A 24,778-nucleotide genomic window follows, 5' to 3' on the forward strand; every position below is an offset into this window, starting at 1 on the left:
ATGTTTAAAAAGTCCTTCCCATATATGGGGAAGTACTTATGGATACATTGATGTCATAATACATGTGGGGGGTGTAATAGATGGGCATAGATGAAACAACATTGACTATAAAAGAATCATCGTTGAAGCCAAGTGTCTTAGTCTAGTGGGACTGCTATAACAATGCCACAGACTGGGTGGCTTATAAACAACAAATGTTTATTTCTCGGTTCAGGAGGCCATGAAATCCAAGATCAAGGCACCCACAGATTCTGCGTCTGGTGGGGGCCCCTTTCCTCACTCAGAGCAGTCTTCTGGCTGTGACCTCACATGGCAAAAGGATCAAGGGAATTCTCTCCACCATCATTTATGAGGTCACTGGTCCCCTTCACGAAGGGATGATCCTTAAAACCTAATCATCTCCCCAATGCCCCACCTCCCAAGTCTATCCCTCTGGGGGTTAGGTTTCAATATACAGTTTTGGGGGGAGGATGGGGACACAAACTTTCAATCTCTAGCACCAAGTAATGGGGCAGAAGGGATCCATTTTACTACATAAAGTCCAGGTTGTTTGTATGTTTTAACATTTTCCATTTGTCTTTAAAGTCTGAGGGTCCACCACGTGAGGCAGTTAGGTCAAAGAATGGCTCACGGGTCTCTGGAACACATCTGAAACCACTGTTGAGAAGCATATAGTGCAGTGGTTTCACCTGTAGGCTCTGGAAACCACCACCTGAATCTGTCACTATCTATCTATGTGACCTTGGACTTGACTTCTTCAGGCCTGTTTCCTCAGAAACGAAGTGGAAATAGTAATGGGATCTCCTTCACAGAGTTGTCACACAGACTAAATGAATTAATAGATATAAAGCACTGTCTTAGAACATCATCTGGCCCATTTTGAGGAAGTTCTCAAAAAATGTCAACTATTACTGTGATTTTTACTACACAGGGAAACAAGTTGAAATGAACCACTGGGGTCTCAAAACACGTGTATCCAAAATATGTTTTTAATCTTGATGAAGTTCACAAATGGTACAATATTGAGATTTCCTTAAATTATACAATCATGTTCTTAGACAACCAGGCAAAGCATTACCATTACCATGTATTCCCAGAGGCCACAAAGACAATGATTTATTGTCCCTCCTAAGGTTGAGCAGAGCTGCCATGATCAATAGGATAACTCTCAAAGAACCAGTTTGCTACCAGATAAGCCAATAATAGATGCCATCACACTGACCGCACACAGAATCAAATATAAAAAGAATACATAACACGTATGGGATTAGCTTATTTTGCATTCAGTTTCATTCCTTCCAAATGACAAAGGTGCTTTTTTTCAGTATCTATTGGGATGCAAACATGTATATCTTCCATGGGGCCTTCTCACCAAGTGTTGTCAACAGAAATTAATAGAAGGGGTGAGTTCAGCTTCATGGTTACCTGAGATGGGAAAAAATAAAATAAAATAAAAAAGAAGAGGAAGAAGGAGGAGGAAGTGGAGAAGGAGAAGAAAGAAAAATAGAATAAGAAAGACAAGAAGGAAATAATCACAATTACTACTAAAAAGAACACAAATCTACAGGGGTGCTTCTTTCACAGCATACACAAATTGTGGGTCTGAGATGTAAATAAGCTTTTGAAGCAAATGATGAGAAAAAAAGCAATTATCAATCAGCAAGCATTTTTTTTTTTCATTTCTCTTCTCATAAAGATGACACTGCATGTCTGCAGCCTATCCTAGTGCTCTGATTTCAGGCTGACTAGAAGAAACTCACTACTCAGAAGGAAGGATGTAATGGGAAAGAAGGGATCTGAAGACCCTACCAGGTCCAGTGGGTTTCCAAATGTGGATCCTAACCTCCAAATTCTTTCCCCTCCCATCTGACAGTGTAAGGACAGTCACCTACTTCCCGGAGTCATGTCACTGCTCAGGCACGAAGGTCTCTGCGGCGCCGGCCAAAGGCTTCGGACCCCACGTTGGTGGGCACGAAGTTGTTCTTCACCACACCCCCAGATCTGCTCAGCAAGCCTGCCAGCCGATGGGTCACACAGGTGGCAGTGTTGCAGGATCTCTTCTGGGCAGTGATGCTGATTTGTAGGATGGAGGAAGAAGACAAGGCCTGTCAGTGAGAGGCTAGGGGCAGGCACCCGCCCCATGAGGCCTTCGTAAAAAGAATTTCAGCTCTTCGACATATCACTTAAGAATAAGTGTTTCTCCTAAGTGCAATTATCGAAGCTGTTATGAGAAATGGGCTGGCAGCGTTTGCTAGGAGCCCTGCCCAAAGACCTTTCTTCGCAAAAGAAACCCAGTGCCAATTGTACGGAAGCGTTGAATCACTGTACTGTACACATGAAGCTAACGTTACACTGTACGTCAACTAACTGGAATTTAAATAAAAGCTTTAAAATAAGAAAAAGAAAACAACCCAGCGCTAAGCTAAAGACTCCAGTACTCACGTGCTGACACCTGCACTTGCTGTCACTTATAGTCCTTTTAGAACCATAAGAAGTGGTCACCAAAGGCCCAGCCCTACCCCAAGACATGCAAGGAGCATACAGAAGCCGTACAGCAGCCACAGACACCAACAAACCACTTTCCATGGGACAGTGAAAATTCCCTAAAGTCTTACCTGGAGAGGCTCAGAGAGCAGGGATGCAGCATCCTCCCCCAGAAGTGTTACCTGCTCCTCAGCACACCTGTCCTGGATGGTGGAGCTGCTTCACAGGGACCACTCACCAACGCCCGTATCCGGCTACCCTGAGGCTAAAGCTACTTTTAAACATGGGTTCTAGGCACTCTCAAGCCTTGGACGGGGACCAGAGTAACGACCACCACAGGGCAAATCCTTTTAGAAAATAGATTTATTCATCGGTGATGAAGCATGAGGAATGAAGCAGAAATTGGAGGACTCTACCTCGAAATCCTCTGGAATCTCAAGAGGCTTCCCTCACTCTTACCTCTAACCTGGTCTATGAGTGCTGCTCACTTCCCTTCCATCCTGAGATCCCCAATATTCTCTCTCGCAAGCAAAGCTACCAATGCCAGCTGGAAGAGCAATCCAAGTGAAATCTGCATGCATTAAATTCATCAATGGGAGCAAGAAGGGAAATCAGGAAGGAGTGGAAGGAGATCAGTTGGCATCCTGGGGCACCCCAAAGCGAGGTTAGCGGCCCCTCTCCAAGCCGCTGGCTATGTCCCTTTTCTTGCCAGGTGTTTCAGCCCCGAAGCCGATGCCAGAGAATGTATGAAAGTTGTTCAGGTCCTTCGAGTATGTGCCCAGCACACAGGTACTCAGATTACTGCACCGCTTAGCTCTGGAGCTGTCCAGGCTGCAGGGAAAATACATGCCAGACAATACCATGCCCCGGGTCTGCCCCCGAGGGCAGTCGTGCAGCGAGGTAGACCAGGGGAGGGGCCCTGTGAGCAGAGGCAGGAGGGGCAGGCAGGAGCGCAGCTCACACATCCTCCACGGAGCCAGGCCAGTGTGGGGAAGGGCTGTGGTCGGGGAGGGGCGGCCTTTTCTAGCATTCCACATGCCGCTCATGCTCTGCAGTGAGATCCTCAGGGTAGCTACGTGTGCATCACACGCCTCTGACCCGGCAGTGCCAGGGCCAGGCCAGGGGCAGGAACGTGCCCAAGCTCCAGGAACCCTGGAGGTGAGGCTGGGCAAGGGTCTGGCCCCGGGACAGCATGCGCATCTCCACAGATCCTCCAGGTCTAAAGACCCCAGACCTACCTCAGACACTGCTCTACCTAACCCCACCCTCTGCACTGCCTTTGGCTTCACCTTGCACATGTGCAATGAAGACTCCTTGTGGGTGTGAAAGAACAACACACACAGGTTACATTTCTAAAACACTCTGAGATACACCGAGTGTGTCTTCTGGCTTTACACTTACCAGCCCCAAGTCAGCCAATGCTGGAACTTCTCCTCAGTAGGGCCAGACCCATTCCCTGAGTGCGGGAATCTATACCTCCCATTGTATTTCCTAACAACTTCCAGGGGTGGATCTTTTTAATGCATCTGACCACGGTCTCTTCAGCTACACCTGGACCTCCGTCTTCCATGGAACCTGAGAATGGCTGGGCCCCAGAGCCTGGTGAACCACCACAGCCTGCTGCACTCCTGGCCAGATGTTGTATTTCCTACCTCTCTGGGATACGACCTTCCGGACCCTGCGGAGTAGAGTTGGGGGCCTTACCTGGAGCCCTCAGTCTCCTGCTCCTGCTCCTGCTCCAGTTCGTTCTTCCTCTGCACGTAGGCCTTCACCAGGGCAGCCAGCAGGAGGCGCCCTTCCTTCTCACTGAGTGCAGTGGGGTCTGGGAGGCCCTCCAGAGCGGACCTGGGGAGGGGAAGCAAACCCCATGGAGGCTCTGAGCCCCTGCCTGCCTCCTCCCCAGGATAAGTAGCAAGGCTTCCTGGCCCCCGTGACTTTCCCTGAGGATGTGCCCCCCACCTCCACTCCCAGTCCGCAGGGCTGAATTCAACGTCCACCCAAGGGTCTTAATTCACCAGCAGCCTGTCTGCAGGGACTTCAGTGGCGCAGAAGGGCCTGGGCCCAGGGCCAGTAGAAGGGAAATGCTCTGGGGCTTCAGGCTGTCTCACCTGAATGGTGCCGCCTGGAGGCCGCCCGCCTGGCACAGGACCAAGATGCTGAAAGCCAGGAAGGGGGAGGACTTCCACAAGCCCATGATGGCTCTCTGTAAGGAGAGAATGACATTACCGCTGCACGGAGACCAAGCAAGGCCTGGAGCCCCCAGACCTAGGCTCCCATCCTGCCTATCCACAGCGGCCCTGTGGCCTCGGGCAGGTTACCCGACCTCCCCAAGCCTCCATTCATCTGCCAGGGAGGCTGCTGTGAATCTCAGAAGATATCGTGCAGTGAAGGGCTTGGTAGAGCAGAAGCAAGAGTCCTGGGGTGCAGCGGAGCTCTGGGTTAAGTCGGGGAGAGGCCGAGTGCAGGCACAGGAGCGCACACCTCTTGCCTAATGCAGAGACCACGCCGGGACCCACCCCCTTATCCGTCTGTTCTCCCACCGCGCCTGTCTGTCGGAGAGATCTGCACCACTTTCCTTCCCCTCGGCGGGACTTCCCACTAACAGGTGGGAGAGGAGAGTGGGAAGGGGAAGGCTGCCTTGGAAAGGAGCCCTGATCTCTCAATACGTGGGTTTGGGGGAAACGTTGACATGCCCGCTACTGGGGCCTCTGGGCTCTGCGTGCCCAGCCCGCCGATGCTGGAGCGCAGTTAGCCGCAGCTGCTGATCTCCGGCATCCAGAGGTGGGCCTGGACCTGCTCGGCCGGCTGCACCGCCCCCAGGGCCCCACCCCGGGGTGTCCCAGGGTCGCTGGCGGGCTGGCGTCGCCTCCTAGGAAGGCTCGAGGCTCCCCCATCGGGAGACTCGATGGGATCCCTCAGGACGCAGATGGCACAGGACCCCCAGGCCAGAGTGAGGCTGCATCCTGCACGCCACGCCCGGGGGCACCGACACCGGGGCGCAGCCTGCCTACCTCCGCCCGCGGAGCTTCCAGCGCCCGGCAGGAGCCCTGGGATACTTGGGGTTCCACCTGCACTGAGTAGAAGACGGCGCTCGGACCGTCCCGAGCGCCCTCCGCGCGCTGAGCCGCACGGAGCACCTGGAGCACCTGCCCAGACTTGGGCCGCCAAGGAAGGGCCTCGGACGCAAAGGAAAGGCAGCCGGCCCGAGCGCAGTGGGTGACCTGACCCAGAGGCCAGTTATTAGGGGGCGCGGAGCGGGAAGTTCCTCACCTGAGACGGGAGTTTCTGGAGAGCGCCAGCGGCCGTCAGCCCGGGGGGACACTACGCCTGCTGCGGGCGTCTTCCCCGCGGAGCTCCGGCTCTTATTCCGGCGATAGCGGGAGGGGGGTCCCCACGAGCCGGCGCGGCCAATCCAAAGTGGCCAGGACCGACCCAGCTCCAATTGCGTCACTGCTAGCACTCCCGGCCCTGGTTCTCCAGGGAGGGGAACCATCCGCTCCGGCTGCCTTTTGCAATGAGGTCATTGCTGGGAGAGCGCGAGGGCAGGGAGGGGCGGAGAGCTCTCGACGCCGTCCGGGGAGCGGGGGCCACGCGGGGACTTTGCATCCCCTACGGTGAGGAGCCGGAGCTCCTCGCTCTCTGGGTGCCTGAACTCCCGCGTCGACGCTCGTCCCACTGCCCCCTGCACCGCCGCCAGTTCGAAAAAGGCGTCTCACCTGGGAAAGCGCCACAGCGAAGGAGCTGGAGGGGCGGCGGGGCGGGGGGACTCGAAAGGTTGATCTCTGCGGCCACCTGGTGCACTCCTGAGATATGCCCTGCTCCCCCGCGCTCCCTGCCCCCACCCCTCACCCCGCCTTGGCACCCTGTGCCACGCAAAGTCGTTTTGCTTCTAGTCTGGGGAGCCAAGCCTCCTTGGCCTCTGGGGCAGGGGGAGTGGGAGGGGGGCTGGGGAAGGCGCTGAGCCGGCGCGAGGCCTTTCCGTCGTGCCCCCCCCAGACCTCGACTGGGGCTCCGCAGCCCCCACGTTGAGCCAGGCCCCTCCCTGCAGCGCGGGCTCGGTTTACACAGCTGTCCCGTGCGTGCGTCGGGCTTGTTTGCCAAGGCTGGGAGCGCCCGCGCTCGGATTTCTACCTGTGCGCCCCGCGGCCCGGCCCGCTCCCCCGACGGGCTCCCCTGCCGCGCAACACGCACGACCGAGGGCCTTGCACGCGCGCCTCTCCCGGCTGCGGGCGGCCCGCGGGGCACGGCGGCGCGCACGTCTGGACCCCAGGCCTGGGCTGCGGAGCCCGCGCTTTGCCGCAACCCACGCGCCTCCACGCGCCGTTCGCCAAGGAGCGCGCGCGGGCAACGACCCCAACCGCCCTCGCCCCAAATCCGAGGGCAACCCCGCGAGTGTCCGCTCTAGGGCACGGCACGCGGAGCACACGCAGGGGTGCACATTGTTCCCCGAGCGCGGGCGCACGCACCAGCCTGCCGCTGTCTAAGGAGAGCCGGGTTCTCGGAGTCCGCGCGGCGGGGGAGGCTGCCGGGTGGGGGCGGAGGAAGAGGTGAAGACGTGTACCTGCCCCACCTGCGGCCTTCCTTGGGGTGAGGCTGCTCCCCCAAACGCGCCCTGCGGCCCCCGACCTCGGGAGGACTGATCGCGTCGCGCCGGGGGCCAGATCCCACCGCTGCTTACCGCGCCCGCAGCCCCGAAGGGCGCTCAGGGGCGGCCTGCGGGGCCCTCCCTCCGGGTCGTGTTTCCAATTGCACCTGCACAGTTGAAACTTCAGGCAACACCCGCAAAGAACCCTGACCGTCTTGCCGGGCCTGCCTGCTACCCTGGAAGGCAGAGCGCACAGTGGCTGCGGGAGCCAGAGTCGCCCCAAACTCCGGGACGCTGCGCGGCACCTGCAAAGTAGCCCAGGGCTCCAGCGGGGCAGGGCAGGGTCCTTCCTCCCAAAGCCCTGCAAATACGAGAGACTTCTGTGACCCTCTTCTGGCATCCTGGCAGGAGTGGAAAGGCCCAGCTGGGAGGCACCACCGGACTAGCGACTCTGCCGTCTACACTGCCTGTTCCCGGCCCACTGCCACTGTCTCTGAGGTCTGGCAAAGCGTGTAGCCTGCTCCAGCAGATCAGGGTTGCTCCATTCTCCCCCGAGTACTGGGGACCGAGGGGAGGAAGGAAGGGCGGAAAAGAAGATCCGGAAGGCCCCAGACCCTAGAGTCCCAAGCCTCCTAGCCTTGACCAAGTTGGTGGCGCGCTGAGCCTGGGAGGGAGGCAGGTGGGGAGCGTTGGAGAAGTCAGCTTGGGGTCTGGCCTCCCAGAAGGCCCACAAAGATCAATTTGGGGGAAACTTTGAATCCTTGGAGTTGATGACTGCAGAGGGCGAGGACTTTTTCTAAAGTGTTGGGACCAGCTGTGCTGCCATCAAACAGAGCAGCATCCCCAGCTGTGCCCTCTGCTCCCGACACGAGGGCGCGATGAGTTGCCCAGGAAGAGAGGCCACCCTGGGTGAAGTCTGCGGAAGCTCCCCTCAAGGCCTCTGAGCCTCGGCTCCCCGCACTCTGTCAAGCAAGAGTGTGCACCCCACCCACAGGCAGATCTTAACACCAAAAATACCTGGATCCGGGCTTTGAATGTCTCCTTGCGTGCTCCAATGGGACCGGCTGTTGTAGCTGTAACCCCCCAGAATTATTTGGCAGGGTCCTCTTCCTCCAGTCCTCGCACAGTGGCTGGCCCACAGTAGGTGTGCAGCAAATGTTCAGTGGAAGGGCAGATAGCCAGAGGATGAATGAGTGAAGAATTCCATGGGTTCATTACAGTCAGAGTCAGCAGTAAATTCGCAGCCAAGTTGAACTAAATAGACCCAATTTAGATCCATTAGATTGCAAAACCGATCCCTGATCCAAAGATGCACCTCTTTATTGAATAGAAGGAATCAGTGTCCTGGTGAAAACTTTCTGGAATCTAATGTGAGTGGAAGTACTGAGGACTTCTCTTCCGAAGTACACTGGCTGGAAAAGCAGTTTTCCTCACTCCATCCTTGTATTAGTGAGTGAATGGAAGAAAAAGTCAATACAATAACTTGCTTTCTAAATTGAGAAAATTACATTTTGATTTCCCTGGAACTGTTCTGAGCTCCGAGGCATCCCCAATCAACTAGCTAGCATGAAGATTTACAAAGAATAGTTTCCCAGGAATATCTTGTGCTTTTAAATCATCTCAAGTATTTTGATGCTCAGCTTAACTATTTTATGTAATTATTTAACTTTTGAAGCTGCCCAGTCTTAAACAATTTTAGAGAGAAAGAGATCCTATGTACTAAACTTTTTGAAGCTTATTTTTATTTACTTTAACTTACTCTCTGTTTTCTTTATAAATTTCCTAGGAGAAATATTCCTTAGGGGAAAGTTTTATTCATGCAACAAATACTTATCTGAGGACCTACTGCATGCCAGAAATCCTTTTTGGCACTAGCAATTCATGGTGAACAAAGCAAAAACCCCTGCCCTCCTGATGCTTGTATTAAAATGATGTATTTAACAGAAATCTTTGTATATTACCCTTTACCCAAATAAAACACATCCCTACCCTACTCACATCCTCTCAGTGTGGTAATGCCATATATTTGTTTGTCAGGAGAATATTCAGAGCTTCTATTATCAAACCATGTAAATATTATTTATATCCAGCTGAGCTACAGAGTGTACTTTGATTACATTTCCTTGTTCATTTGTTTTACGTCTAATAATTCCCTCACTTTTCATTTGTCTTTTTTCTGCCCATCCTTGTTTATTCCTTTTCCTCAATCCTATTTGTTCTTCATTCTTGGTTTCTTCTCTCACTTTGGTGGAGCACATTCACCATTGTATGATAGATTTTCTGGAAACGGAATTCGAGGTTGGGAATTATTTTCACTCTGATTTTGAAAATATTCTCCATTGCTTTCTATTTCCAGTGTAGAAACCCATTTACTATCTATCTATCATCTATTTATTTATTATTATTTATTATTTTTTATAGGCACTCTCAGTCTCAGAATCTTCTCACTAGTGTTTAAAATTCATGATGATGTGCCTTGGCATAGGCTATTTTTATTTATTGTTTTATTTATTGTTATGAGTACTGAGAGAAAACTTATAACCTGAAATTTCATGTCCTTCATTTCAGGGAAATTTTCTTGCTTTATTTCTTTGATAATAACCCCACCCCCTGTGCCTTTGGCTAACATTCTAAGAGAGTTTTTTTTTTTTTTTTCAAATTTACCTTGTTTTTAAATCCTCTTGACCATGTTTTTAATTTTCAAGAGCTTTTTTGTTTTTATTCTGTGAATGTTACTTTTTACATCATCCTCTTTTTTTATTTAATGGATACATCTTCTCGTTGTTCTCTGAAATGGTTAATATAGGATTCATTTTTCACTAGGGGAAATATCCCTTAGGGGATATTTCTCCTAGGAAATGTGTAAAGAAAAGAGAGTAAGTTAAAATTTATTTTGTTACTCTCACATGAGAGGCTATCCTCACACCTCTAGATTCCCTTGACTGCTTATTTATATTTAAGAGGAAGGTAATAAACTGCTCTTTGGAATATGGGAATGGCAGAGTTTTCCATCAGTGGGCCTGAATATAAAGTGATTAGATGGAAAGCAACCTCCCCATTTTATTAGAGGGACCCTAAACTATGAGTAGATATAAGATTTTTCCCCTGTCTTTTCATTTGCCCTAAGAGTCCTCCAATCTCCTGTATGGGTCAGTGGGATGGGGATTGAGGTAGAGTGTAAGCCAATGAGTAGGAAAGGAGGCTGAGAGTTTTGCCATTCATTACTGTAATCCACTAATCTTTTCTAGATCCCAAGAGGGATAGTCATCTAACTGCATAGGATATAGAAAGAAATCTTGAGTCTAAGTACTCCTCTTAAAGGCTTGCAATCACTCCAATTTTTTTTAATGATTTTATTTATTTATTCATGATAGACACACAGAGACACACAGGCAGAGGGAGAAGCAGGCTCCAAGCAGGGAGGTCTCCAGGATCACACCCAGGGCTGAAGGCGGCGCTAAACCACTGAGCCACCAGGGCTGCCCACAATCACTCCAATTTTTAGCCCATCCTGTATCTCCACCAACAGAGGCAACCAACTGGTTAAAGCCCTGAATTTGTCCTGGGTCCTTGCTTTTTGATAGATTTCCCTGCCCTTCTAGAATTTATACTAGAAATTCGTGTCTTTACAATGCTTCCTCTTCTCCTAAACCAGTTAAGAATGGAAGATGGGAGATAACAGTCTTTGCCGAGCCCTCAAATTAGACCCAATTCACTGGGCAATTGACCTCGGCTGATTCCCACTCCCCATCACAGGCCACCTGCCTGGAAGCTTTTTCCCAAAACCGCAGAGAAATTGAGATGCCAACATTTAACCCACAGAAGTCCCTTCCAGAGAATATTTTTAGAGTTGTCTGTCCCTGCCAGAGAATGAGCAAAGCATGGTGGCCCAGACCCAAGCTGGTCACTCTGAGAGATGGACAGACACAGTGAATGACGTCAAGGAATTACTCAGGTTGGGTTCCTCTGAGATGATTAAAATTCTCTCTTGGCTCAGACCCACAGGACCAAAATTGACTCTCTCCTCCTTGTCTGAGAGCATTGTTCTACACTCCAAAGGAAGTAAAAAAAAAAAAAAAAGATCCTTAAAACTGTATTGCAAAACTAATCAGAGTAAAATCTCCTGCATTCAACATTCTCAGAAAAATGAGAATTTTAGTAAATTCCCAGGTAACTGAAACATACTTTAAATGGAAAACACACCTTTCTAAAAGGCATTTTGGATAGAAACCCCTTTTAATGCATACATTCTCCTCTTAACCTTCTCTGGATGACTCACAGCCATCATCCCTCGGTGCTGCATCCTGGGTATGGGCGTGAGTTAGCAGGGTTGTTTACCGCCCTGACCCCAAATGCTGTGCTTTTTAACCCTTGGCGCACCATTTTTAGTTATTCTATATTCATCTTAACATTTAATTATTCATATTCAGTTGCATATGAAGTCCTCTCAGTCAAGATCTCAGGAACATGCTTTTGACTTTTGATGGTTTCTCTGTCCCTAGCCCCAGGCCCAGTCTACCTGAATTTTCACCTGCTAAATTCAATGCCATCAGAAAGCAAAAGAAGTGTGCTCAGTAGAACTGGATGGAGCAAATCAAAAGGAAGATTAAGGGAAAGATCTGAGTATCTATCTTATGAGTAATGCTAAAGAACTCTAATGCAGCTTCCTATCCTTTCTGGTCCTGGGCTATGTCCTATATAGAGAATGTTCCTGAGGAAGTGAGTGTTCCTATGATGTTAAAGAAATATGAGATAGGCCATAGGTCTCGCATAATAGTGCTGTCCAATAGAACTTTCCACAGTAATGGAAATGATCCATATCTGTGCCGTCCAATACAAGAGCCACTAGCCACATGTGGCTCTTGAGCTCTTCAAATATAGCTAGTGTCAACTGAAGGACTGAATTTTTAATTTAGTTTAGTTTTAGTTAATTTAAATATAAACAGTCACATTTAGCTGGAGGCTACTGTACGGGACATCTCAGTCTACAGAATAGAGTAGTGGTTAAATACATAGATTCTGGAGCCAGACCACCTATTGTTCAAATTCTGACTCTCACATTTATTAGCTGTTAGACCACAGACAAACCTCTCAAACTTTCTGTCATCCTCCTTTATAAAATTGGGATAATAACACTGCCTATTTCATAGGGTTGCTGTGAGGATTAAATAGGTAATTAATATAAAGTGCTTAGAATAGTGTATGACAAACTAGAAAGTGCTATATGTATGCTAACCATTGTCTTATATTGGGTTTCTCCAGAAACATAACCCAAGACAAAAATTTGAGTACAAAGCACTTATTTGGGAGTTATATCAGTAAGGGAACAGGGACATGAGACAGGGAAGGGAAGATAACCATTACAGAGTATAGTATTAAGCAGATTACAGCTGCGGGCAACTGGAACTTTATCCTGCTTGAGACTTTCTAGAACACTGTAGAAAGAAAGCCTAGAATTGTCCCATCCAACAAATGATAAGCTATCTATTCACCAACTCCAGCCCATCATCAGTCGAGGGGTGCTTCCCGGAGTGCAAGCTCCCAGCACATCTAGCCAGTGCTGGATGGCCAAGCTTCTGGCCCAGGCAGAGAGTCAGAAGGGCTTGCAGTAGAAAGCTATCAGTGTACATGGAACTGGTAAGCGCTGGTGGGGCATGAAGACAGTCTGCTATAGTCGTATTAATATTATAAAGAGTCCGCCACTGCTTAACGACCCTCCCTAGAAACAGACAGGAACAGGTTTCTCATCCATATTATGTTGTAAAAGATTAGCAAACAGGTTGTCATATGCTGGCGTCACCCCCACCCATCTGATTCTTAAGGTCTTTGCTCAGAGTATCTAGAAAGCCCTTTGGCAGCCCCCAAGTCCTAGAGCCGGTTAACTTCAGTGCCCCTCTCATCAGTAGATAAAGACACAGAAAGATCAGTGCTCTCTATTCTCTCGAAGTAATAAATCAAACCCATAGAGAAGGCTGCCCATTCAAAGGATAATATAAAGGACATGTTACAGAGACTTATTAATGCTGGATAAAGGCCAGCAGGAGGAGTGGGGAGGGTGCGGGTGGGGGGTTCTCAATCATGATTTATTAGTTTTCATAAATCGATTTTTTATTTCCTGTTGAACAGACCTTATTTTCTCAAACCTCACATCTTAGAAATTTCCTTGGCCAGGATATTATTGGAGAATTTCTTCTGGTTATTGTTGAAGATAATTATATCGGGTGGGGTTTTTATTTCAGTTTTTTGTTTTTTGTTTTTGTATATAGGTGTTTTCAGCTCTCAACCTTAGTGGGTTAAAATTAAATCTTCATCCTCACTCCTGGGAGGATGGAGGGCTATGAGACATGATAGAATGACTCTCAGCAATAATGTGAATTGGTAACATTTGACATTGTATTCATCGGGGCGCTTAGTGTCATATAACAGAATCCTCTAAGCTGATTTAAACAGGACAGTATTTATTACAGGGCACTGGGTAGCTTACAGAATTTTTTAAAAGGCCAAAGAATCAGGTCTAGATGCCACACAGTCAGGAGAAACCAACCACGCTATGGAAATGTTCTAGTAGAAAGTTCATTGCCCTTCACCTATAGCAGTTTTGCCTCCAGGCAGCTACTCTGTGAATGCCCCCGGATATCCAGGCCCCTCTTATACTGCCAATATCTTAACATGCTCACTCTTGACTTCCAAGTATTCATGAATGTCTGCGAATCCATGAATGATTGCCAGAATCTAAATTTTGTGTGGAACTCTAGCTGCAAGAGAACCTAAGAGGAAACGTTTTTAATTTTCTCACCTCTAAAGGAAAGCTTGCAGGAAGAGATTTAGATGGTAATTGAGTAAACCACATTCAGCCTCACTTGGTTGTCTAATAATCTTCTCTAAAAAGGAATTTTATGGGTTTTTTTTTCTATCCAAATCTATTTCTCCCCCACTTTTACCCAAATAGTAAGTGGCAGCACCAATAGTTTATTCAGCTAAAAATTTAGGTATTATCTTTAATTCCTCCTTTCCCTTCATCAATATCCAGTCCATCAGTAAGTCCTATTAATTCTACTCTCCACAACCCAAACACATCCCAAACCCATCCAATTCCCTCCTTCTCCACTAGTGTCTTAGTCTTTTTGAGCTACTATGACAAAATAACACAGATTAGGTGGCTTATAAACCATAGAAATTTATTTCTCATGGTTCTAGAAGTCCAGGATGAAGGTGTTAACATGATCAGAGAATAGTCCTCTTCTGGGTTGCAGGCTTTTTGTGGCAGAAGGGGCAGGGGAGCTCTCTGAGGTCTCTTTTCCATGAGCATTAATCTCATTTATGAGGGATCATTACCTAACTGCTTCCCAAAGGCCCCATCTCATAACACCATTACACTGAGTATTGGGGTTTCAACATACGGACTTTGAGAGGAACAAAAATTCAGACCATAGCAACTAGGGACCCTAGTCCAACCCACCATCATTTCTTGCCTATAAAATCCCAGTAGTCTCTGAACTAGTCTCCTGGATGTGACTGCTGCCTCTGTAATCCTTTCTCCACATAACTCTTACAGTGATCCTTTAAAGCATAGACTGTATTGAGTCATTCCTGTTCTTACAACTCTCCAGTATAATTAGGATAAAAATTTAAATAATTTATATTTTTTTAAAGATTTTATTTATTTATTCATGAGAGACACATAGAGAGAGAGGCAGACATAGGCAGAGACATAGGCAGAGGGAGAAGAAGTCTCCACGCAGGGAGCCCGATGTGGGACTGAATCCCGGGACTCCAGGATCAAGCCCTGAACCCAAGGCAGACGCCCAACCACTGAGCCACCCAGGCGTCCCTTAAATACTTTAATATAGATTTAAAAAAAAATTTTTTTATTCATGAGACACACAGAGACACAGGCAGAGGGAGAAGCAGGCTCCATGCAGGGAGCCTAATGCAAAACTTGATCCCAGGACTCTGGGATCATGCCCTGAGCTGAAGGCAGATGCTCAGTCATTGAGCCATCCAGCTGCCCCTCTAATATAGCTCTTAAGAGAGGTGTGATCTACCTCCTATCTGTCTCTCCAGTATCCTCTGATGGCAATATCCCCTCACCCAGCTGTCCACATTGGCTTTTTGAAAAGTCCTAGAGATAACAAACCAAGACCTTCCTCACCCCTGGGCTTTGCATTTGCTACTAGTTCCTTTGCCTTGCTACTAGTTCCTGTGCCTTGTAAAGCCTGTCTTATCTTCCCCTTCTATGACAATGGCCCCACCTAACACACATACCCCTACCACTCTTTTGATGGCTGGCTCCTTATCACTCCTTAATTTTCAACTCAAAAATCAAACATCTTCTATTTAAAAGACTTCACTTGACCCCCATCTAAAGAAGCCCCTGCAATCTCTTTATGATATGAATCTGTTTTTTTAATACCTCCTTTACAGAGCTTATCCCTCTTGGATATTATATCTGAAATGTACTTACTTGTATATTATTTGTCTTCTTTCATTGGAATGCTAGCTCCTTGAGAGAAGCCTTCTTAAATATCTTGTTTACCACTGTATCTCCAGTATCTGGAAGTGTCCAGCACAAAGTTGGCTTAAGAAACATCTGAAGGATCATGAAGCATATGAATGCTGACTCTGTAAAACTTAGCAGTGTGCTAAGGGCTATACTTAGATCATTTTACATAATCCTTGTGTATTAGTCTGTTCTCCAGAGAAACAGAAACAATGGTATATGCATATATATATATATAGTAAATACATATAAATATATATAGTATAGTAAATATATAAATATATATAGTGTAGTAAATATATATACATATACATATATACTAAATATTTATAAATATGTATATACACATACATATATATTTATTTACTATACGGAATTGGCTCCCATGATTATGGAATCTGAGTAGTCAAGATCTATGTTCAGTAAGCTAGAGACCCAGGAGAGTAGATAGTATAGTTCTAGTCTAAATCCAAGTCTGAAAGGCAGGAAAAGACCAATGTTTTTTCCAGCTCAAAAATTGCCAGATGGAGGTAAAGAATTCTTTTTTACTCAGTCTTTTATTATATTCAGGCTTCAATGGATAAGATGAGGCCCACCCACACTGGGGAGGGCAATCTGCTTTACTCAGTCCTCCAATTCAAATATTAATCTCATCCAGGAACACCCCCACAGACACATCAGAAATAATGTGTGATAAATTTCTGGGTGCCCTGTGGTCCAGTCAAGATGACTCATAAAACTAACTATCAACTTCGCAAAAACTCTTTGAGAAAATCAAGTATAGAGAAGTTAAATAGTAGCCCAATGTCACATCAAAGAAGCTTAAGAGTAGGACTTAAGCATAGACAGTCTGATTCCAGACCCCACACTTTAAATATTTATATTTATTTTCCTCTCTCATAGCAATTATAGATATTTATGTAGAAGTAGAATGCTCCTAATAAATGGTCTCCTGTGCTCCACCAATTCAAATAGATATGCAAAGTAGAGAAAATTCTAGGCAGACCCAACTATCTCCCCAGGCACCCAGACATAATTATTTTAGAAGGCTCTTGGAGGAGCAAATTCACTCCTTTATAGATCGTCACATTCCTTTGGTCATCTCTTTTCATCTCTTCAGTATTTCTGAAGTCCATGGCAGCACCCTGCAACTTTTCAGAGGGAGCCTCTCTCTTCAGAGAGAGAGCCCCATCTTTTCTGAGTTGACTACTTCTCCTAGGAGGGTGGATTGTGTGCATCAGAGATGATGTCCATTTTCCAGAATTGAATGAATAAATGAACTATCAGGTATAGGAGTCAGAACTTACCAAAAGTCTTGACCCAAAGGCAACAAATGTGGTACTCCAATTAAAACCAGGTTCTAATCCTGAGAAGGTAAAAATGCTGTGCAAATTTCTGTCCAGAAATGGCCAATGTTCAGAACAGTGCCTGGCATACCATAGTTATTCAACACATTTGTTAAAATGAAAAATAGTGGTATAACAACTTTTTTTTTTTGCTTGTTTGTTAATTTGTTTATTCACAATCACCTTTTCACCATTGCTTTGTTGGATTATTGATGTGCTTGGATATCCAACTTTATGATCTGGACTTAGGGAAAACTGCATTGTTCTGTACAATAGCAGGATTAAAAATATAAAGTTCCCTTAGGGCAGTCTGGAAAAGGTGTGTGAAAGAGAAATAGGAGACAACTGAAGCTTCAGACCTCACAGGGGTAAAGAGCTGCTAGTGAGAAACATTTCTTGGTGGTTAGGGAATGAAATGAAAGTAAAAAAAAAAAAAATGAAAACAAAATCTCTAATATGAAAAATTCATTTATTTATCTGGCAAATGGTGATGTGACTTCTCCCTTTACCCCCATATCTTTAATAAAATTGATTATATTTTTTTCTGGTTTGCTGAACTAGATATTCTTGAGGAAATCAAGGAAGAGTTTGCGTTTTATCTCAGACTCCATATGCAGAAGAAACAAAAGATGGTACACATAAAAACTGAAACTTAGAGATTACGAGGCGTGAAATCAGGGTTTGAGCTGACTCTATCTTATAAGGGGGATGGAAGGGGTTGGTAGAGTTCAGCTTACATCTGGGGCTATAGTAGTATCAGGGCAGTCTTCAATGAAGAAATTTCTCAAGGTTATTCCCTTCCATTTGGTAGAAATGGGAGTCATCTCCCATCCTTCTCTCCTGTGAGATCCCAACAGGAGTTGTTCACTGAAAAATCTTCATGCCATTGCATCAACCCCCTTGAACTCACCATGCCTGCCCCTAGCTCAGCTATGACTCACAAGTACCTTGTTGCAAAAGATATCCAGTAGAGGGCAAGGCTTTTACCTTACCTTCCTTATTAAGAGCTTCAATGTTCTCATGTGTCATTCGATAATTGAGATTGTCAATTAGTGGTCTCATTCCTGGTCCTCATCTTCCGCTCTTTCAGCTAAACTCAACCTTCAGCTCACACAATGGAAGTCAACAAAATGAGGTAACAGCTTTCTATGTGAGTCACTCTGGGTGACACTGTGTTCAGAGAGCACTGTGGGGCAAGTAGACAGAGTCCTCCAGGCAAGTGTTTCAGCCATCCAAGAACTGGCATACAGCCCAAGAAACACTCTTACCTGATGACGGACTAGTGGGATGAGTCCTGGAGGAAATAGTTCCCAACAGCCAGAAAGAGTCTCTTGGCTCATGCACAGCAATGCTCTTCTCGATTAAAAATGTTGTCATCATTCACACTGCAATGTAAAATCCTTTTACACCATGCTCACATTTTTGTAGGCTTCCATCTACTCTGCATATTAAAGACAGGACCCTTCCATGAAAAGGTGACATCTCTAAGATACAGTTCTGCCCGAATAGCCCCTAAATAATGGACAGAAAATGGTTTGAGACCTTCAAAGGGCAAATACAAGGAGGGAGATTTCTATGAGCTATTTCTCTTTGCTGAGCACTCAGAGGAAAATTACAAATGGTTGGAAGAAGGCTTTGTTTTTTAAAAGACTTTTAGTTATTCCCGAGAAATCCCTCCACTTATTCCCGGAGAGAGGTCATCTCTTAGATGCTGTCAGTCAGACAAAGATGAGCAGTGCAGGAGAGGTGCAGAGAGATTTCCAACTAATGCAGCCAGAGGAAAACTGCCAAAGAAGCAGGACTCCTTAGGATAAGTAAATTGAAGGATATTTGGGGGATAAAAATAAAGCCTTTTTGAAAATGAAAGATGGAAGGATGTTGTATATACAAATTGCCCCGTACATCAAATTCTGAACAGCAACGTCGCCATGGCTGGCGGTGCAGAGCAATGACGCAAGTAAAGATCTTCTCAGCGATGCTTAGTGGGCCTTTCTTCCAAAGGTATCTATCCTGTTTCTCATTCTCATAGGATTTGCAATATGCTGCTCATAAAGATTTCACTTTGGTCATAATCTCAGTGGCTCCAGGTTGAGAACTTTGCGGTATGAACTTCTCTATAAAGACTGGGAAAATACAACCTAAATACAGACACTGGCAGGGAGAGGTAGGTTGTCTAGCCTAGTCAGAGAGAACACTGTCTCAGAGCTTTAATTCCAGAAGTAATCAGCACTGACTATCAGATTTCACTGGTGAAATGAGTGAACTGAGCTCAGTGAGTGCTCAGTTAAGGGATGGGACCACTCAAGATCTGAAATATTCAAGTCACAGAGTATGGATACACCCCAACACCCAACCAGAAAATTGGTGGGACTGGAACCAACCTCCCCCACCCCCGTGAAAGTAAAGCTGAAAATCAGAGTATCAATGCTGTGTCCTCATGATGGAGTAGACAGCTAGACCGCTAATCAGTAAGGATCAACATAGGGATTCATAAGAGAACTCAGGAGAGTACTAGCTTGGTACTAGAGGATCCTGAAACACTGGTTTCTAGTTATAACTATTAGCAAAGGAAAAAAAAAAAAAAAAGGTGGGTCTGCAGGGAGAGCATCTAAAAGGGCTCAAATGGGGGTTGAGCAGCTGACAAGTAGTTTGAAGACCATGACAATTCCAGGCCCTCTAAGGTGGTAGAACAGATACAACCAAGATATAGTCTGCCACAGTGAGACCAGTCCACCAGGGAGGACTCATAATTAAAATAGGCAAACAGGCAATAAAAGACACAGTGGTTTTGTTGCAATTCTTAACACAAGAACAAAACCCAAAAGACACAAAAGGACTAAACAGCTCATGATTGAATTTTAGAGCACTAAATAAGCACTAAGGGGTTTTTATGAGTTTTGTAAGTCTTGCCTACCATTCTCTGTTTCACCTCCAATCTCAACTATTCTGTCTACCAGAAATTCACCTTCCTGGGCTTGGCAAAGCAATGCGTGTATTCAGTACAGAACAGGTAGCTATTTCCCAACAGCAAAGTCCAAAGACAGCCTGACTTCATTATTTCTCAAGGCACACAGTTCCTTTAAAGTAGGACCACTTTTTTAAAAAAGATTTTATTTATTTATTCATGAGAAAAAGAGAGGCAGAGACATAGGCAGAAGGAGAAGCAGGCTCCCTGCAGGGAGCCCGATGCGGGACTCAATCCCAGGACCCTAGGATCATGACCTGAGCCAAAGGGAGATGCTCGACCGCTGAGCCACCCAGGTGCCCCAATAGGACCACTTATAATAACTTTAGTAATAGCAATGAAAAAACAACATTTATTTCACAATTTCACACATCTAAGCTAAGGACTAGCATTTATTATCCATGATAGATCTTCACAACAACCCTATGAGCTATGGCCCATTACTGATCCCATTTTACAGATGAGAAAATGGAGGCTCAGAAAGATTAAGCAATTTCCCCAAAGTCACATGGCCAGTAAGTGCATGTGACATATAAAGAAAATTGGCTCATCCACTACTCCTTCCAACATATTTCTGATATAACACCCAGTATCATAGAGGCTGGAAAATTAGAGACTACATTACCTAGACCCCCTTGAAACTGGGCTCCATGTGCAGCCTAGGTTCTCATAAGGAACATCTAGAAGGAGAAGTGACTGGGAAGGGCCTCCACACATGGAGATTGTGGTCTCTTCGTGTGTTTCTTCCACAGCAGCTGTGTGGGAAGTTCAGTTTCTGGTCCCCAATGTCGTAACAGCAACAGCCCCAGAACCAGTGGGACTCCCCTAAAATAGTCCCGTGATGTGCTTGAGTGTTTCTCCAAGCTGTTGTGTTCTTAGCTGTGTAGAAACTAATGTGGTTCATCGGGCTCTCCAAAGTTTCTCTAAGCTATGGAATCTCCACTCACAAACACTTTCTGCTTAAGTAGGGAAGAGTGAGTGTTGTCATGTACAACTAAAACCCTCAGTAATCACTGTGAGAGCTAGGATTCAAACCCAGGCTCATCTGACTTGGAGCCCAACACTTAACCTGAGTTTTCCTGAGAGACAAGGACAATCTTAACTGTAGGAAATTCTATCAAGCAGCATTCGACTCGACTTTCTTGAATCACTTAAGTCTCTGAACTATCAAATGCTCCACATCCAGCTAGCTGTACATATTCCTCCTTCACATATCAGATGTCCCTCCACAAGGAAGCCTTCACGGTGTCCCTCTTGTTATTTAACTCAAAGGCACTCTGGAAGTTTCCATACCCCAGCGTTCACCTATGTGGCTGTTCATTTCATTAGCGATAACGTCTACTGAGGTGTAAGGTCCAGGAGGGCAGAGCCCAGGCACATCTTACTCCCCTCAGTATTCCTAGCACTTATCATAATCTCTGGCACAAAGTGGACACTCAATAAATATGTACCAAGTTCTCCCAACCCCCCAATGGAAAAATAAATCAATATATAAATATGAAAGGTGGTGGGTGTGTTAATTAACTAGATGCAGGAATCCCTTCACAATGTTCTATGTATATGAAACCCTCGTGCTGTACACTTTAAATAACCAACAGTTATATTTGTCAGTTATACTTCAATGAAGCTGAAAAATAAAAATTAGATAGATAGATAGATAGATAGATAGATAGATAGATAGATATAGATGATAGATAGATATTGAATAAATTAGTTGCAGAAACAACTCCCACATGGTGGCTCATAGCTGAGGGCATTTGCCAGGCACTGAAGGGGAAGTTATCTGAATCCCTGTGTCCTCTATTGCCTACATTTGTTGCTGATAAACTCTGCATCAGGGATGGAACTTTGGGTAACTGCAGATAGGTAAGAATTCTCAGTAATAGGTAAGATATCAAGATTACCAAGAAGTCAGTGGTTTGGAGGATCAGTCTAAGTCATAGAACATGGAATAGAGATTCCTAACCTGGTTAGTGAAACAAGAAAGGACTAGAAAGAGTCTGCAATTCTCACAATTCTAGTTAAGGGCTTAGCTAATGCCCTAATGAGAAAGTATTTGTAGTTGGCCCCTGCAAGAGTACCTAAGTAGTATTTATAACATAGGACAATATTGGAAATATACATAATATATATTCTTTACAATATAAAGTACATATAGCATATATCATAAAGCAGATGTATGTAATAAACATGTAAGTAAACTCTCAATAGCTTCTGTGCTCATATAGTTCATCCTTGCCAAATAAAAATGTGTTGTTTTTATTAACAAAATATTTCTGAAGACCTTTCAAATTGTTGTTAATGAGTAATATCTGAATGAGGCAGAACTAGCTAGTTGTCTAATTGAGTAGCCTAAGCAAGCATCCCCTTCCATATCCATATCCTCACCTCTAAAAGAACAGTGAAGATCTTTATTTAATATGAGTTATTGCAGATGATTAGGACTGTTTAAACCATCCCAATGGCTGATTATTTTTGTTTTATTGATCTATGAATTCTCAGAGGATATAACTTAAATATCTGTGTGTGAGTTGAATTTCATAAAATGATAGTTCAAGCACTGGATATATTGACTGAGAGAACTAATTCATCAATGCTGGCAAGAAATCTTAGTATCTTAATTCGTTGCAATATAGGATTCCCTGGCTTTAAAAAAAAAAAGAAAAAAAAAAGAAAGAAAGAACAAAAAACCTTCTCCTGTTTCCAAATGCCAATCAATATATTTCTACTGCTTCTTGGGTTCCTTCTTATCTTCTACCCTCCCCCATTCCCTATTCTTCCCTACAAAGTAAACATTAAATGTACCAATTAAACATATAATCTGAGCTAGTGGCTTTTCCTGCTTATTTTAAATCCAGAAATAAACAGCTCTACAATTTTCTAAAAGGGCATAAAAATTATTTTATGTTAAGAAACATGGCTTAAATTCCTGTATGTTCAAAGAAAAAAGTAATAAACTTGTTCAAAAAAGGATAAAAAAACTAGTCAGTAGGTTGAGATTTAAGTTATAGGAATGAACCAGTTAATTAAATGTCCAAAACACTGGGATTTTCCTTTCATTTACTTGCCTAATATGTACACTTTGTGAAACACCGATTCCATAAACCAGTGAGGTAATTTGTCCACGGGGCCCATCAGTTACTGGAGATGGCTTCAAAAGAACTATGAGGCTTCTAAAGCCAAATTGCACAGAGCCTTTTATGTGGCAGGCACTTTGCTAGGTGCCCTAGAGAAAGCAAGAAGTATAAATGTTTTACAAGAATTCATGGCTGGAAATGTATTCTTAATTACTCCTGTGCAATTTTCCAGTCAGATAAGAATCTAGTGGGGTAAGGTCTGGGGCAAATAGCTATTTTCTGAATGCACCTACACTAGACCCTTTAGGCATTACCCCAGATTCTTAGGACCACACCTACTTTGCACTGCTTATGCCCACTTCCACCCCCAACCAAGCATGCTTCACAGTTCCCATGGTCACAAAGCACATCACTGAAGCTTCCTCTACCCTCCACCATGCACACACAGATCAAGTGGCCTCAGACATGGGACTGATTGGGAAAGAGGAACCAACAAAAGCTCTGTTTTCCCCAACAGCTCCCTGGAGAGGTGAGGCAGCATAATCCAGAAGTGCAGAGGAAGTCAGGCCTCCTGGAATGGGCTTAACCTGTAGAAGACAAGACAGGGGGGAGTTCATAAATTTACCAATTTACTCTTCTTCTCCTACCCCTGTCCAATGCCCACACCATAGATGGTTTGAAAGGTGCAGTCAAAGCTTATTTGGCCTCTCTGAAGACATCCTATGAGGCTGAGTAGTTAAAAGGTTTGTTATCCACAAGATGGTGGCCCAACTCAGTAACACATCCCTTGGGTTTGCTCTCCCTCTTGCCCCTGCCTCACTTCTCCTTTTCCCTCACTTTAACTTTCTTGAGATCAAACTCTCCTCTAAAATATTAGGATGCAGGGATGCCTGGGTGGCTCAGTTGGTTAAACACCTGCCTTCAGGGATCCCTGGGTGGCGCAGCGGTTTGGCGCCTGCCTTTGGCCCAGGGCGCGATCCTGGAGATCCGGGATCGAATCCCACATCAGGCTCCCGGTGCATGGAGCCTGCTTCTCCCTCTGCCTGTGTCTCTGCCTCTCTCTCTCTCACTGTGTGCCTATCATGAATAAAAAAAAAAAAAAAAAAAAAAACACCTGCCTTCAGCTCGGGTCATGATCTCAGGGTCCTGGGATGCAGCCCTATATAGGACTCCCTGCTCAGTGGGGAATCTGCTTCTCTCTCTCTGCCTCTCCCTCTCTGCTCCTTCCCTTCCCCATGCTAGCTAGCATGTGCGTACTGTCTCTCAAATAACTAAATAAAATCTTTAAAAAATAAAATAAAAAGTTAGGATGCAAATTTTTGCCTCAGATCCTGTTTTCTAGGAAACTCATGCTAGGACAGTCCCTGCAGCCTTGGGAAAACAAACCTCACAACAGGATTTGGCGTTGGATTGATCTGAGGGCAACAGGGACCTGTGGAGGCAGTAAGCAGAGTGGCAACGACCCCAGGCATATAGACAATCACAATTACTGATCCTTTTTTGCACCTGTAGTTAACTGGAAGGCGAAAACAGCAGGGGATCAACCTGTTTTAGGATCTAGAGAATACTCCATATACCCTCGAGGGGGCAGCTGTTTGTCCTTACTGAAATTGAGACATACTATGGATATGAGTTTGCCTTACCCACTCAGCACCACTTTTCATGGACTTAAGAATGCCTGACCTATTGCTACTGGGTCCCACACAACATTCCCTGGAACAAAGATATCCATGTTAATTCAAAGAAAGCGCAACAATTGACTTGCCACATACCCATCTCCAGGAGTATCCAGTTTATGGAATGATAGAATAGCCTGTTAAA

At 45.6% G+C, this 24,778-nt stretch overlaps 1 protein-coding gene and 1 long non-coding RNA gene across 4 annotated transcripts; one reads left to right on the forward strand and one right to left on the reverse strand.

The window, feature by feature from the left end:
• Positions 1 to 971: 971 nt before the first annotated feature.
• LOC144294611 (calcitonin gene-related peptide 1) lies at positions 972 to 5,889 on the reverse strand. Of its 3 annotated transcripts, none has more exons than XM_077866383.1 (5): positions 5,755 to 5,889; positions 4,593 to 4,687; positions 4,189 to 4,329; positions 1,893 to 2,073; positions 972 to 1,425 (listed from the first exon to the last, which is right to left on the reverse strand). In XM_077866383.1, exons 2-4 carry the CDS (start codon positions 4,676 to 4,678, stop codon positions 1,914 to 1,916), a joined length of 387 nt encoding a protein of 128 aa, XP_077722509.1. In that variant the 5' UTR covers positions 4,679 to 4,687; positions 5,755 to 5,889; the 3' UTR covers positions 972 to 1,425; positions 1,893 to 1,913. The 3 variants fall into 3 exon arrangements, with proteins under 3 accessions (XP_077722509.1, XP_077722508.1, XP_077722507.1); XM_077866382.1 differs by having other exon boundaries at positions 1,889 to 2,073; XM_077866381.1 differs by lacking the exons at positions 972 to 1,425; positions 1,893 to 2,073 and adding an exon at positions 2,830 to 3,315 and having other exon boundaries at positions 5,755 to 5,888.
• A 929-nt stretch (positions 5,890 to 6,818) lies between these two features.
• Positions 6,819 to 18,781, forward strand: LOC144294612 (uncharacterized). Its single transcript, XR_013361970.1, has 2 exons — positions 6,819 to 8,439; positions 18,006 to 18,781. It is a non-coding gene; the product is annotated as an uncharacterized LOC144294612 (long non-coding RNA).
• Positions 18,782 to 24,778: the final 5,997 nt, after the last annotated feature.

The sequence above is a fragment of the Canis aureus genome, chromosome 23 (genome assembly GCF_053574225.1).
Source record: "Canis aureus isolate CA01 chromosome 23, VMU_Caureus_v.1.0, whole genome shotgun sequence".
In the NCBI taxonomy this organism is placed as follows: domain Eukaryota; kingdom Metazoa; phylum Chordata; class Mammalia; order Carnivora; family Canidae; genus Canis; species Canis aureus.